This window comes from Mandrillus leucophaeus, unplaced genomic scaffold (assembly GCF_000951045.1).
Source record: "Mandrillus leucophaeus isolate KB7577 unplaced genomic scaffold, Mleu.le_1.0 Scaffold90, whole genome shotgun sequence".
Classification (NCBI taxonomy): Eukaryota; Metazoa; Chordata; class Mammalia; order Primates; family Cercopithecidae; genus Mandrillus; species Mandrillus leucophaeus.
The window spans coordinates 509,826-523,191 of record NW_012109808.1 but is presented as its reverse complement, the minus strand read 5'-3'; the positions used below and the strand labels follow the sequence as shown (position 1 = coordinate 523,191).

The 13,366-nt window shown below is 36.2% G+C and overlaps 1 protein-coding gene across 6 annotated transcripts in view; it reads right to left on the bottom strand.

Moving 5' to 3' along the window:
• Nucleotides 1-13,366, bottom strand: part of LOC105531714 (neurexin-3-beta) — a 592,764-nt gene that overhangs the window by 159,913 nt on the left and 419,485 nt on the right. For 3 of the 6 annotated variants that reach the window (XM_011969695.1, XM_011969693.1, XM_011969696.1), the window contains exons 4-5: nucleotides 7,899-7,988; nucleotides 2,249-2,556 (exon numbers count right to left, since the gene is read on the bottom strand). In XM_011969695.1, the coding sequence (XP_011825085.1) occupies nucleotides 2,249-2,556; nucleotides 7,899-7,988 (398 nt within the window). The remainder of the gene's footprint in view (nucleotides 1-2,248; nucleotides 2,557-7,898; nucleotides 7,989-13,366) is intronic. The other 3 variants (XM_011969698.1, XM_011969694.1, XM_011969697.1) reach the window with 2 other exon arrangements.

Below are 13,366 nucleotides of genomic sequence, written 5' to 3'. Positions count from 1 at the left end.
CCCTTAAAACCAAAGAGTCTCAACAGGTTTATAACTCATTTTTGTAGACTTGGTAGAAGTAAAAGGAAAAGCATGTAGATGTAGTTCAATTATGACTGGACTTAAAGAAACACATGCCAGAGAGAGGCTGTTGGAGAAGGCATTCCCAGTTGTTTACCTCCTCTAAAATGGCCATACGTTCTATAATGTTTAGAGTTATAATCACTAGCAAGATTTTGTATCTTGTACCCTACTTTTCTTCCAAAGCTCTGACTTTCTTAGTTTGTGGAAAGACTTTAGGAACTCACCCAGTTTATTCCCATTTATGTATGTGCTACAGAAGGGAAAGCCAAAAACCAATAATTACTACGGCTTGGTTCCCAAATCCCCATGTAACATTAAATCATCTCAAGGTCAGTGAAAATTTGGACTTAAAAAGAACTACAGGACCAGCCATTCCTATGAAGAAAAACCCATTTGCTTCTCTGCTTCCCACAGAGTTAGCAGAATACGTTCTGACAGAAACAAAACAAGTCTGCCAAGGCCTGTGCAGACAGAACCATCCTTTCACCAACAATAAACAGATCTGCTCTTGAGCTAGAGAGAGTCATAATAGAAATATACATTGCCTTTTATCTTCTTTTCAGTGAGTAGAGCAAGGCGTCAGGAGTTATTGGTTTAATATCAGTAGAGAAGAGCTATTTTTTTTCTCTTGAGCATGTGTGTAGGTATGCATGTAATAGCATGTGTGACTGTAACAGTGCTATGCTAACCAGGTTTTTAGAAGCCTTTTGAAAACCGTAAAATTGCCCTTATGACATTGTCAGCATATACAACTTCAAATTGTTACTATGGAGACATGTAAAGAGCTGTCTCTGCTCAAGGAAAAAGGAAGGCAACAGATAATACACTTACCATTACCTAGCTCACATATATTTAATTCTGAAAAATGGGAACATATAGGTGGTATAATTGATTATTGACTTTAAGTTAACAATGTCCATTGGAGTCAATGTAAGGGTGATGTTAAAGACACAACTGAGCTCCTGGATAATGTCTTAAAACTAAGAAGCAAATGGGACAAGTGCTAATCTACTGAATGTTCTATAACACTAACTAGGCTAGGGGTAAGTAATTGTCCCACAAGTGACTGGAATGTCTTATGGTATGCCAGAGCATTTAAGGTTAATAACTCAGTTAACCTCCTGCCCCCTACTAACTAGATTTATCAAATGCCAAGGGAGTCAGCAAAGTATTAAGCTTAGTTTGGATATAATTACTTTCAAATGGAAAAAAAAATTGCCACAAAAACAAGGACTTCCGGTATAGCCAAACTCAAACCTTCAAATTTTCTACTGTAATTAGTATCTGGATCAAATATAAAGAAAACAAAATGGGCACAAACCTGACACTTGATTAATCAGGACTTGATAACAAACACAAAGACTGCATTTTACAAGGATTAGTTGCACTTCTAACTTTAACTGCCCCTGATTTAATGGTACCCATTGACCTCAATAATGAATGATTCATGTTACAGCAAAGCCATCTGGAGAATGTGAATGAAATTGAACTAGGATACAGGCTTTCATATAATAACAAATTTTCCTTCCCCTCCTTTCCCTTTCTGCTATTTGAAAAGAAAAGGTGCCGGGCGCGGTGGCTCAAGCCTGTAATCCCAGCACTTTGGGAGGCCGAGACGGGCAGATCACGAGGTCAGGAGATCGAGACCATCCTGGCTAACACAGTGAAACCCCGTCTCTACTAAAAATATAAAAACTTAGCCGGGCGAGGTGGCAGGCGCCTGTAGTCCCAGCTACTCGGGAGGCTGAGGCAGGAGAATGGCATGAACCCGGGAGGCGCAGCTTGCAGTGAGCTGAGATCCGGCCACTGCACTCCAGCCTGGGTGACAGAGCGAGACTCCGTCTCAAAAAAAAAAAAAAAAAAAAAAAGAAAAGAAAAGGTAATAAAATTAAAGGAGAGAGTTTTTCATACTGAAAGTGTAGTCCATTGCTCATTTTGAATAACAACTTTACTATTTCAGTGATAAATACAATAAGAATAACAACCCATGAGTGCCACAGATTTTTATGACTTCTTTAGCAATGACTTCACCTTTCTCTTCTCCTGGGTCTCATTACTATGAGTATCGGCAGGCATCCCTCTTACATAGTAATTCAAACTCTTTAGCTACATAAAACAATGACCATGACAACAATGTTTCAAAGACAAAAATGCAGACGCAATTAATACTTGGAAAAAGGCCTACCTGAATGCTGGCGGTAGAGCGATTCTTACGGGTTGTGGTAGTCGCCATTGTAGTAGTGGTTTCCATGACAGTAGTAGACATTTCTGGTGGCATGGAGGTCGTCTGTGTTGTTCCCAAAATTGATGGGACTTCTCCAACCAGCCGAACGCTTCCATTGATTTTAATATTGGGGTTGTTCTCAGCTGCCATGTTCAGTACTTTCAAACCATCATAATAGAGCCCAGAGAGTTGGCCTTGGAAGAGGCGTCCTTTGTCCTTTCCACCAATGGCTATTTGCGCCTGAGTGTTGAAGATGGTTAACTGCCGGCCTAGTGGGTTGGGTGGAGGAAACATTATTATTCTCATACATTTTCCCTGTTTGCCTTACCTGGTCTGAATGGACCAGGCATCATAACAGGTTTCCTTGAGCAATTGAAGGGGAGGAAAAATTAGACAACAAAACCTCAGTACTGACATTAGCAAGTAACATTTCATTATGGTTATCTCTTCCACTGTCTAGCTGAAAATCTTTGATAACTTGAACAATCAAGCCTCTCTTTTTTTATAGTGAGGAAGAAGAAAACTTGGTTCAATGATAAGTATTACAGTCTTCTTGGGTATATAATTGTGGATGACAGAAAGAAACACTCAAATCAGGTGATGACCAGAATAAATTACAGATACCTACTGCATTAATTTTTAAAGCTATGAAGTAAAATAATGAGAATGAAAAGAATTATATATGGCCAAAAAAACTCAGTGAGGTGACTCAGAAAACTAAATTTAAAAACTAGGTCTGATAATTAAATTAGCTGAAATTAAATTTTAGTTAAGAGACTTGGATTCATTACATACTTGTAAAAATGAACTACTAGTCACCAAACATATCATTTCTCATCACCAAACATTTCCTATAAATCTTCATAGGGCATAATATTCTATTTTCTGTTTAACAAAATCATGAGAGATAAATTCCTATCTCTATTAATTTGTTTTTAGGAGGATGGATTATGGACCCACAACTAAAGTATTCCCTCAGTATGAAATATAAGCATATTGGTAATGCTCCAGTCCTGGGGAAGTTGTCCTTCAGATTTAATAAATTTTTTTAAAGTGGATGGATATTAATGAAGAAAGCAACACACAAAACTCCTTAAAATGACATAGAGGTATGTTAATGAGTTGAAGAGTATCAGTAGCTCACTTTATTTCGAGTTTCCACGTTGACACCATTTATACCACTCTGAAAAGTATCAAAATAAAAAATCATACCAGTATAGAGTTTAGAAGAATGAAACCCAACTAAAATTACTCCCAACTCTTTCTACTTATAAAACTCTCTCTCAAGTACGAGATTTTTTTTCCCCAAGAAAACTCAAAGGGCTTTTTAAAACTTATTGCAATTTATCAGAACAGCAACATGCTAAGGCCTTCTTTACTGTTATTTCTGCAGATTAATTCATCTTGCTTTTCCATATGAAGAAAGGAAAAAAGAAAGACGTTTTAATGGAATTAAATATATGCCTTCTGAATTTTTCTCCACTTAGTGATCAAACAATGCTCCACTCATTCTTAATCTAATCACCCGAATTACCTTAGCTAGAAATAACTAGAAACAATTTTGTTATTTCTGGCTACTTAATAAAAAGGAGAGTGTTTTTAACAACTGAGTTTTTGCTTTATAATTTTCAACATGAATAGAGGGATAATGTCATGTTTGGGCTTTAAAAATCTACCACTATTATATGGTCTTCAAGGCTACACAATGTTGACCTATCCTTGAATTCCTGGTGTATAATGTGAAATACCTTCTCAATGTATAACGATGAAAGAAATGGAAGTGGCAGAGAAGAGAATGCTCTTCTGTCAGAGGATACTCCTTAGACAAGAGTTAATTCTGCTCACTGGGTGACTCATAGTGCCCATTAATCAAGAATGATTTCTAAATAATACCCCTCTGGAAGCTTTCAACACTGCAGTATGGTGAATTGGCCAGAGAATTTTGTTACAGTGAAAATGATCTATACTTTATAAAAATCTCCAGAATCCGAAAATGGGATCTCCTGGCCTTAATGATTACAGAATTACCCAGATCCCAAGGGTGCAATCAAAACAGATCTCATAGATTTTCATCATTTTCTCAGCAATTCATTTAGTGTGTTGTGCATGTGCATCATTGTCTGTATTTTGTCCTCTGTCCTCTTCACACAAGATGCAGCAGAAAGTTCAATGCATAATAACACTAAGTAATCTGCTGGAGTTCATACCTCTTTACTGTTTATTCTTAATGATTGTCTTTTTGTTTGTTTGTTTGTTTGTTTGTTTGTTTTCTGGAAGCCCTGAGCTTACTACAAAAGAAATGAAATGATGGAATGGGAAAATAAATTCTCCCTCAACCCCACAGAGGCATTTGAAGCAGCTTAACATAATAAATTAGAAGCAGCTGCCTAGTAGAAGATTTCTAGGATAAAAATTCAGTGTCTTACATTAGACAGCCTTAATGCCAAGAGATACCTTCTGTACACACAACTGCTGGCCAATCATGATATTTATCCATCTCTTTATTTTGTTTATAGTTCAGCACTGGTGATAAGTTAACAGTTATACTTGATTACCGGTAGAAAATCTCACATAGATAACCTCTATAATAGTTTCTCATCTTATTTCTCCAGTGGTATTATTATGCCAATGCTTACAAATAAAAAGAGGGTCAGAGAAAACTGAAATGCAAAGCCAAATTACACTGGCTAGAGATGATGAGTCTCCTTCATTGCAGTTGCCATCATTCACTCCACAAAGTGCTCTTTGCCTGTTCAAGACTGACCCAAGCATCAGGAAAGGCAAGGCAGGTTTCCTGGGCTGCAAGATTAAAGTGCCCCTCTACTCCTGACTACAGCTACTTTCCGAGAGAGATCTGACTCATCACTTCTTGAGAATAAGACCCTGGTGGAGTGTGACAGTAAAGGGGGTTCTCTATGTTTCAGTTTTTCATCTTGCCAAAGGAAGTGCTGTTTTTCTGTTTGCTTGTTTGTTTCATGGTCTGTTTCTGGCTAGATCTGCTTTTCTGCTGTAGTAAAACCCTCTCCTAGTCCCCTGTGCCTTGGATTAGGTGGTTAATGGCAAAGCAAGCAATCAGTAAAGGAATAGTAGAGCACTCTCAGTGTCCTGCTATCCCTTCCTCTGATCAATTTATCTCTCAGATAAACAGGGGTTAGTGAATAACAGAAATAACCATCACTATTCATTCCCTATGAAGAATGTGAAGAACTGACCAGTTTCTTTTTATCATTTGCCCAAGATTTCACAAAATCAATGCCAGATCTCATTATTCTCATTATTTTCACTCATGGCTTATGATCAGATTTTTATAATAACTGATAATAACTGACCATTATATGTACATAAAAACATATATATACATACACATATGCATATTTATGTATATATATCCTAATCTGAGAACTATTTTATCTTTCTTAATACAAAATTTTGTTATAACACCAGTACAGGAATTGTAGCAGGTTACTTTTTGTTTTAGATGCCCATCCTCTTGGAAGTCATTAATTATTACCTCATTTGGACACCAAGTTCACATACTGCTTAAATTAAATCTTTGCATGTCTCCAGTCAGTGTTGCACAAAGACTAATTAATTAAACCTCAGAACACCGTTGGGGAATAGGCAGTATTATTTTTCCTGTCCTCAGATGGGAAATCTGAGATATAGAGAAGTTAAGTGGATTGTCTAAGGTCAGAAGTTAGTCAATAGTAGACAGAGCCAGAAAAGAGACTTGGGAAAGGTATGACCCATTTCTCCTCCCCAGCGACAGAAATAACTCCAAAGAGGCATTCCAAATACTTCCAAATGCATCTGTCTAATCATCCATCTATCTTTACCCTTTATATTCATTGTCTTTACAAGTCTTTGGTATATTTTATTCCTTTTGAAGGGAGGGTTAGCTAGGCAGAGGAAGAGGTAAGACAATAGAATGAATAGATGTTACTCACCCAAATTACAACAAACATTTTTTTTTTTTCAGCGAACAAAATGCAGAAGAGAAACTCACGGTTTGAAAATAATTCTTTTGAATATTATATGCATATATAATCATACATATATTTAATTAAGAAACTAGGATATCTTCCCCCGTCCCATCTCAACCACCCCTCCCCCCATCCCAACCCCTCAACTTGTATATTTGAAAGCATCCTTTTATGTGAAAGCCAACGGATAACAATTCTATTGTAAGAAAAACTAAAAGCCTACTAATAACTTTATAATGGTTTATACAAATGAAAATGCCTGGCATGCTATTAAACTTAGACTTAAAAGGCAATGGAGTAAAATAAAATATTATTAACATAAAATTGAAAGAAACAAAAAAGTTTCTCAGGCACATGAGACTCAGACATGCATCTAGTTTGCTTTTCCTGTTTAAAGTGAGGCAATCATTGTCTTCAATGTTAAAGGGACTTTATGAGCTGATGATTACTAAACAAAATTATTTGCTTTTTAGAGTTATTCTTATTTTTAATTAGACCACATACATTAAAAACAGGGCAAACAGTTAAGACTCCGTGAGGATTTTCCACGTTTAAAGGTCTGAATGTCTTCCTCCAACTTAAAACTGTAATAGTCCTTTGCTCTTTAAGTTGTATACTAAGTAATATACCTGGTTACTTCTTCTATATAAGTCAATGAAATCTCTAGAAATGTTAGGAGCTCCCTTAAGGCGTTGAGACAAGAGTAGCTTATATTGGCTCAACAATAACAAAAAAGAGTAAATATCTTTTTAGAGACCTTTTTTTTTTCATTGAAAGACAATGGTTTATTTCCTAACAGCTAGAAGCTACACAGGAAAATTCTAACATCAGTTATAACCGCTGCCCTCTTTTATTTACAGTGGTTGTTGTCTCCAGCAAATCAGAGACTGCTGTTTTGCCTTTCATGAACCTTTTCTTTTCCAACTCATTATGTTAACTACTTACACTTTTGTTGCATAAAACATCAAATACACAAGGGTATCCACACAACCAAAGTGTAAAAATAAGTTTGTGTTTGTTTTTAGTTTCAGTCAGCAACTAGGACACAATTAATCTCTTAGAAAATAATTTTGCCTCTGTAGGTTTTAAAGGCAAAATTCATCTTTTAAGAACAATGTTAAAAAAAAATGCTCCCCTTATAATATTTGTTTTAACTAGTTTAAGTTACAAGAGTCAATCTATGGTTTTTTGTTTGTTTGTTTGTTTGTTTTGTTAACCATGCTTCAAGCCAAAACAGCTTCAAGGTGTAAGTTTAAAAAGCACTTTTGAAACTTCTTTAGAAAGCTTTGGTGTAAAAGGTAATTTAAAACAAATTAATAAATAATGTCATGCAGTGGTTAAATTGCCATAATACATTTCTGTTTTACAAGTTCCTGGAATTTCTTGTTTGTGTTTGTCATGCTGATAGCAGGCTAGAAGTTAGTCCCTTTAACTGTATTTTAATGGCAATGTATTATAGCATGATTTATCAACATATGGCAGGTGGAAGCTGACACAAATTATAATGAAAATTAAAACAGTCATTTATGCAGCAGGCGATTATCATTTAAGGAACATTTATTTGCAGGCTTTAAAAATGAGGGTTTAGGATCAAATGATTTTAAAATGAAAGTTTTAATGACGGTTACCTTTTTCCTGCAGCCACTCCTCTACAGGCCGATTATATTTGAAGGGGATTTTCTGTTTTACCATTTGGAAGCGTTCATTATCAGTGTTGCCTTTAAAGTTTAAAAAACAGCTTAAAGAACAATCTGAAAAGTCAATAAGTCATTAAAAAACATCCTAGGTTTTTTGGTTTGTTTTATGAAGTTTTTAGAGATAGATATCAATTTATCTTTAGTAGAAGTGGAGTTGAAGTCACTCTGCCCTTGGTCGATAGGTTTAAAGGTCAGGTTAGTCTTAGCCATGCAGTACTCCATCATGTTTTGGAAAAGTGGCATGGAATGGGAATCCTTAAGTGGTTTGGTTGTTTTATCTTCACTCTCTCTCTGTCTCATCTCAACCACACCTTAATTGGGCCAGTTGAGGCACAAGGATCTCCTTGACCCATGAGTAATTCAGCTCTCAGATCAGTTTCACGTGTGAGAGGGAACCCTCACTCCACAGTCAGGCAAGCTCCACTATTAATCTACTGTATTCCCATCAGAAACACAGGGCCATGTCTTGTCTTTTCTTCTCCTCTCAAGTGTTTGCAACAGCTTTATGTTCTGACAGAGGGAAGGCAGAGAGGACAATTTAAGCCTTGATGGCCAAGGGAGACTTCTTATTCCATAAAGGGTGTCCTTGCATCTCATTACCTATGTCAAAGAGGTAGATCAGTACAGATAACCTTTTATATCACTGTCTTTCCAGATTTGTTCCACATTTGTAAAAATAAGGAAACTCAAAAGTCTGGAAATAGAGATAATTATAAATACAGGGATATAACATTTGTAGCCTTTTGAGCACCTATATTTTAAAATAGACACTGATTTTGTATATTTTTAGCCTCCCTCCACTTCCCTCTCTTCCTGTCTCCCTCCTTCTTTCTCTTTCTCTTACCTTACTATGAGAGGACCTTCCTGCATAAGCATCCTTTCATAAAGCCTGTTAGGAATACTTCTTCCAAGCAAGAAATATCTAATTAGTTTCAAGGCTCAAACATAATGGTTTTAACTACTAGTATGCCCCCCTCTTCCTTCATAACTGTTATTACCACTGCTGAATGGTTTCCATAATTAGGACAGACTTGGAGAGTGGTACTGTGGAGATACACCCTTAATGAATATGCTTCAAATAACAAAATGATGAAGCCATGCCTTGGGAACTGTTCTGTGTCATCAACCAACCTCACATTGATCTGGCAGAAATTAGTGAATTGTAATTCATTACTTTGATTCACAGGCCTATATTGCAACTTGGGGAACTCCATTCCAAATTACCAATATTAAAAATGAAAGAAAAATCTCAAACCAGGTGGCCTGGAAACAATTTACAAAGAAATCTTAAAGCCATAAAGAATATTAGAATTGCATATAGCATCAGACCAAATGAATAGGGGCATGTTAAAGCATTTCAATTGCAGGGCCATCTCCATATAGGAGTCATTATTGGCTGGGAAGATTCCACCTGGGAATAAACTTGTACCTACCTTCTGTGTTGGGAAGGTGGGGGTGTAGGATGGGAAAAGGGTAGCAATACTGGAGGATGTTCACAAGGTTCCCCATTCACTTCTCATATAGACAAATTATTCTAAGAAGCTGACTCATATCTTTACTACCAGGAATTTTAAAAATAAGAACTTATAAAACAGGCAACTATGAATCTGCTTCTAGCCTATGTTTTGGGACCGTATCTGGTTGGTACAGGGTATAACACATTAATGTATCAAAAAATTAAATGCAATAAAAACAATTAATAGTTTTGAATTGCAGTGGATAATTTAAATTTTCCTCAAGGAATCATTTCTCATAGAAAACAATGGAGAGGGCAGGCAAGGAGGAAAAAGAGAAAGGCAACTTAATTTCTTGGTGCTTCAATAGCCCATGGTGAAAGACTATAGCTATTGATTAGAGATCATTATAATGGTCTACCTTGGTAGGTCTTGGTACAACGTTCTATTCATTAAAAATAAACTTGGGTAAACTTTTTAGATGTTTTCATAGAAAAAGAACGTGTACCTTTTTGAAACAAACCTACATCTATAACTCATAATCCTACCCTACAGGTGGCAGATACCATAAAGGATTTCATTCATCCCCCAGGGTTTTAGACACAACAGAATACCATACTGAGAAAAGGTAATTGGTTTGGGCCAGATCTGCCTTGAATGTATCCTATACTTTGGGTTTTCTGTATCTGCCATTGTTGGCTACACATTAAATATATTAATGACCTTCATGCTACTCACTATGGAATAGATTAGTGAAGTCAATAGCAACTATAAAGCTACATATTCTTAGCAAAATGCAGGGCAAAATCAGAAGTAACTAAAATTCCAAATGTCTAGAATTTAATTGCACCAAATTAATTAAGAAGCTGTATTTACTTCCTCCAAATACTTAGAGCTCTTGGCCCTCCTAAGCATCCCCACCCTCATCATCTAATCTCTTTCAAATGTAAAGCACCATAGAAAATAATCTGGGGGCATGATACAGGCTAGAAAAAGAAATAACTAAGTTAGATAAACAGTAGGTGACATGGGGAAGGACAGCATGGCCATGATTCAACCTTAGACCCTTCTGAAAGTGACAGAAAGTCATTCTTCTCCACTTCAGCTTTAAAGACATTTAGAAAAAAGTTTTAAGTTTTCCACACCAGATTGATAATATCTGGCACTAAGGATAGCAATCTTGCATGCTGTTAAAAGTTGTGAAAGATGGAAGGTCATTTGGAAAACCAAATTTGTTTAAATTGCCGCATTAACATTGTTCTTAGTCTCTTTTCATGTTCTTGTTGGTTTTTATTTTAATTTATCTCAAACATTAGTAAGAACTATTTTAGAAACATGTGCATGAGAATGAATTATTTGCCCCATGCCCCATTTGCTAGTTGGATTGAAGAGCAAACAACCTTCTAAACATAAGTATTCTTACACGGGGCTACTCTAAAAGCTGAAAAAACCTCACCAAATTCACATACGTTCTTATTAAATCTTTAATCAAATTCAGTCATACATTTCATATAGCAACAAGTATGTACATTTAAATAAAGTGTGAAATCAATTCTTCAACAGAAAGTGATGGCTATACTCAAGAAAGAATGGCCTTATGAGTAGTAAACATCATAATATCATTAAAAGTAGGCATACGTGCATTACTAATTAGAGAAAAAATGTAATAACTTCATTTCTTAAGCACACTGAGAAATCTATAAATTGCACAAAGAGATCTTCAAATAAACCGTTCTTAAATTACTTCTGTGGATCCGACACATATGTGGGACTGGATTTTAGAAAAAAACATATTAGTCACATTTTATTGTACTTAATTATATGTGTGTTTATTCCCATCTATTTTTGATAAGGGATTGAGAATGTTATACATTTGGCCTCTTCTGGTCATTTTCATTTGGCCCACTGGCTCTAATATCAAGTATTTCAATTCTTGGAGACGTGTGCAACAAGCACATGCACTGTGGAATTATAATATTGTGAAGAACAGAATACTTTGAGGTGAAAGTATTGAAGCCCAACTGGTTCATAGTTCCAACCTTTACACTCCAACCTCACATTTTCCACTTTGGGTGAATCCACTTAGGATAAAAGGAAAAGGGAAAGACACGGAAAGCAAACTGACCCTTGAGTAGGCCTGAATATACATCAATCCCTCTTTAAGGTGAGACTCAAAATTTGTTAACAGTCTCCAAGGAACACAATTATTTCAAGTGAAAAACTGAAAAATAGAACTCTTGTGTAGCACAGAAAATAACTTTTACAACACTGTGCTTACACTTTATTGGTCCAAACATAGGTCCTATTTAATTAGAAGGTATACTAATACTCTTAAAGCCATAATCAGTACAGCATAGGAGTTAAGACCATGGGCTCTGGAGACAAATCTGGTTTTGAGTTCTAACTTTATCACTTATTAGCTGTGTGACCTTGGGCAAGCCATTTGGCCTCAGTTTCCCCATTTCTCAATTTACCATAGGACTTAGTATAGAATAACAGGGAGTATAGCATATTTAAACTATTTTATTAATATTACTCAACTCTTTTCTAATGATCAGAAGGAAGCTCATTAGTTCCATGGTGTCCTTCCCTCATCTCACTACCTTATCAATCCTTCATTCAAAAGATGACTGTATTCTATTTGGTCCCACAAAAGTCATCTTCCAAAGAGCAACTGACCATAGAAAATGTAACATCCTTAATATTCCCTTAAATCTCTTATCTATCACTTTATATGTTTCTGTATCTTCTAAAACATACTCAGTTAAACCCATTTCCAAAACAAAGTGGATTTCTAAAACCACTGAAAGTAAAAGAGCAATTCAGGCATTGACAAATGTGATTTCTTGGTCCAGCCACAGGTAATGATGATATACTGCTGCTAAGTTGAGAAAGAGTGGCTTAAAGGTTCTGCCAATTTGCACCAGGCTGGCAGAAAGCACTTTCTTGCAGATAGACTATTAATACCAGCTGAGATGTTGTCAAGCACATGGACATGCTAATAGGAATATCCTAACAATGTTCATCTGTGCAAAATGAATGCCAAAAGTATTTTTGAATTTTGTCTTGAGCCCTGAAATAACGGAGGAAAAATATTTTCTTTATTGCTTTGTTGACACTAAAAAATCAGACTGTGGGTCTAATGAACACTCAAAGAATAAATGCTATGTATTAAAACCAGAGGCAAAAGAAAATCAATGTAGTGGTACTGCTGCCCTCAAGTACTAGGGCAGTTTAGAGGCTCTTGCCATGTGTCTTTCCCCAAAGAACGCTTTCTAAGTTTCAGAGAAAGTATATGACACTGAAGGAAGGGAACTCCAGAAACTCTGAGCTTGGCTCGAGTCACATTTCTGGCATTATCCCAGGCCAACTCAGAGTCAGAGAGGGAGGTGTTGCGCACCCAAAAGCCATCTAGAATATTTGGCCACTTGTAGTAAGTGATAGATGGATCTCAGCAAAGAACTAATATCTTGTATTTATAAAGTGCCTTTCGACCAAGGAGCTCAAAATGCAATTATAAGCATCATCTCATTAATCCTCACTACACACCTTTGGGGCAGAAGAAAAAAGAACTATTTATATGTTGCGAGCCTTGATCCTTCAATGTGCCAAAGTAAAGAAATTAATGTCTTGGAACAGAAAACTGATCGGCTTGGGGAAAGTAAATTAATAGATCCAGAGAACAAGGGAATTGTTAAGTAAGGGAGCTTTTAAAGGGGTTCCTTGAGCCAGGGAGACCATGGAAAGAAGTGCAAATCACCTGGCCTACACCAAGTTGGCTGATAAAGCTCACCTCTACATGTCTTGTGGATATGTTCTGATAATGGCAAATACATACGGGTAGACAGTATCATTTTCTTCCTAAATTAAAGTTGTAGTATGAATTTACCAACTCCAGGCTGTGCTAGTTGAACTGTTGAAGCAAAGATGGCCCAAACATGAGTG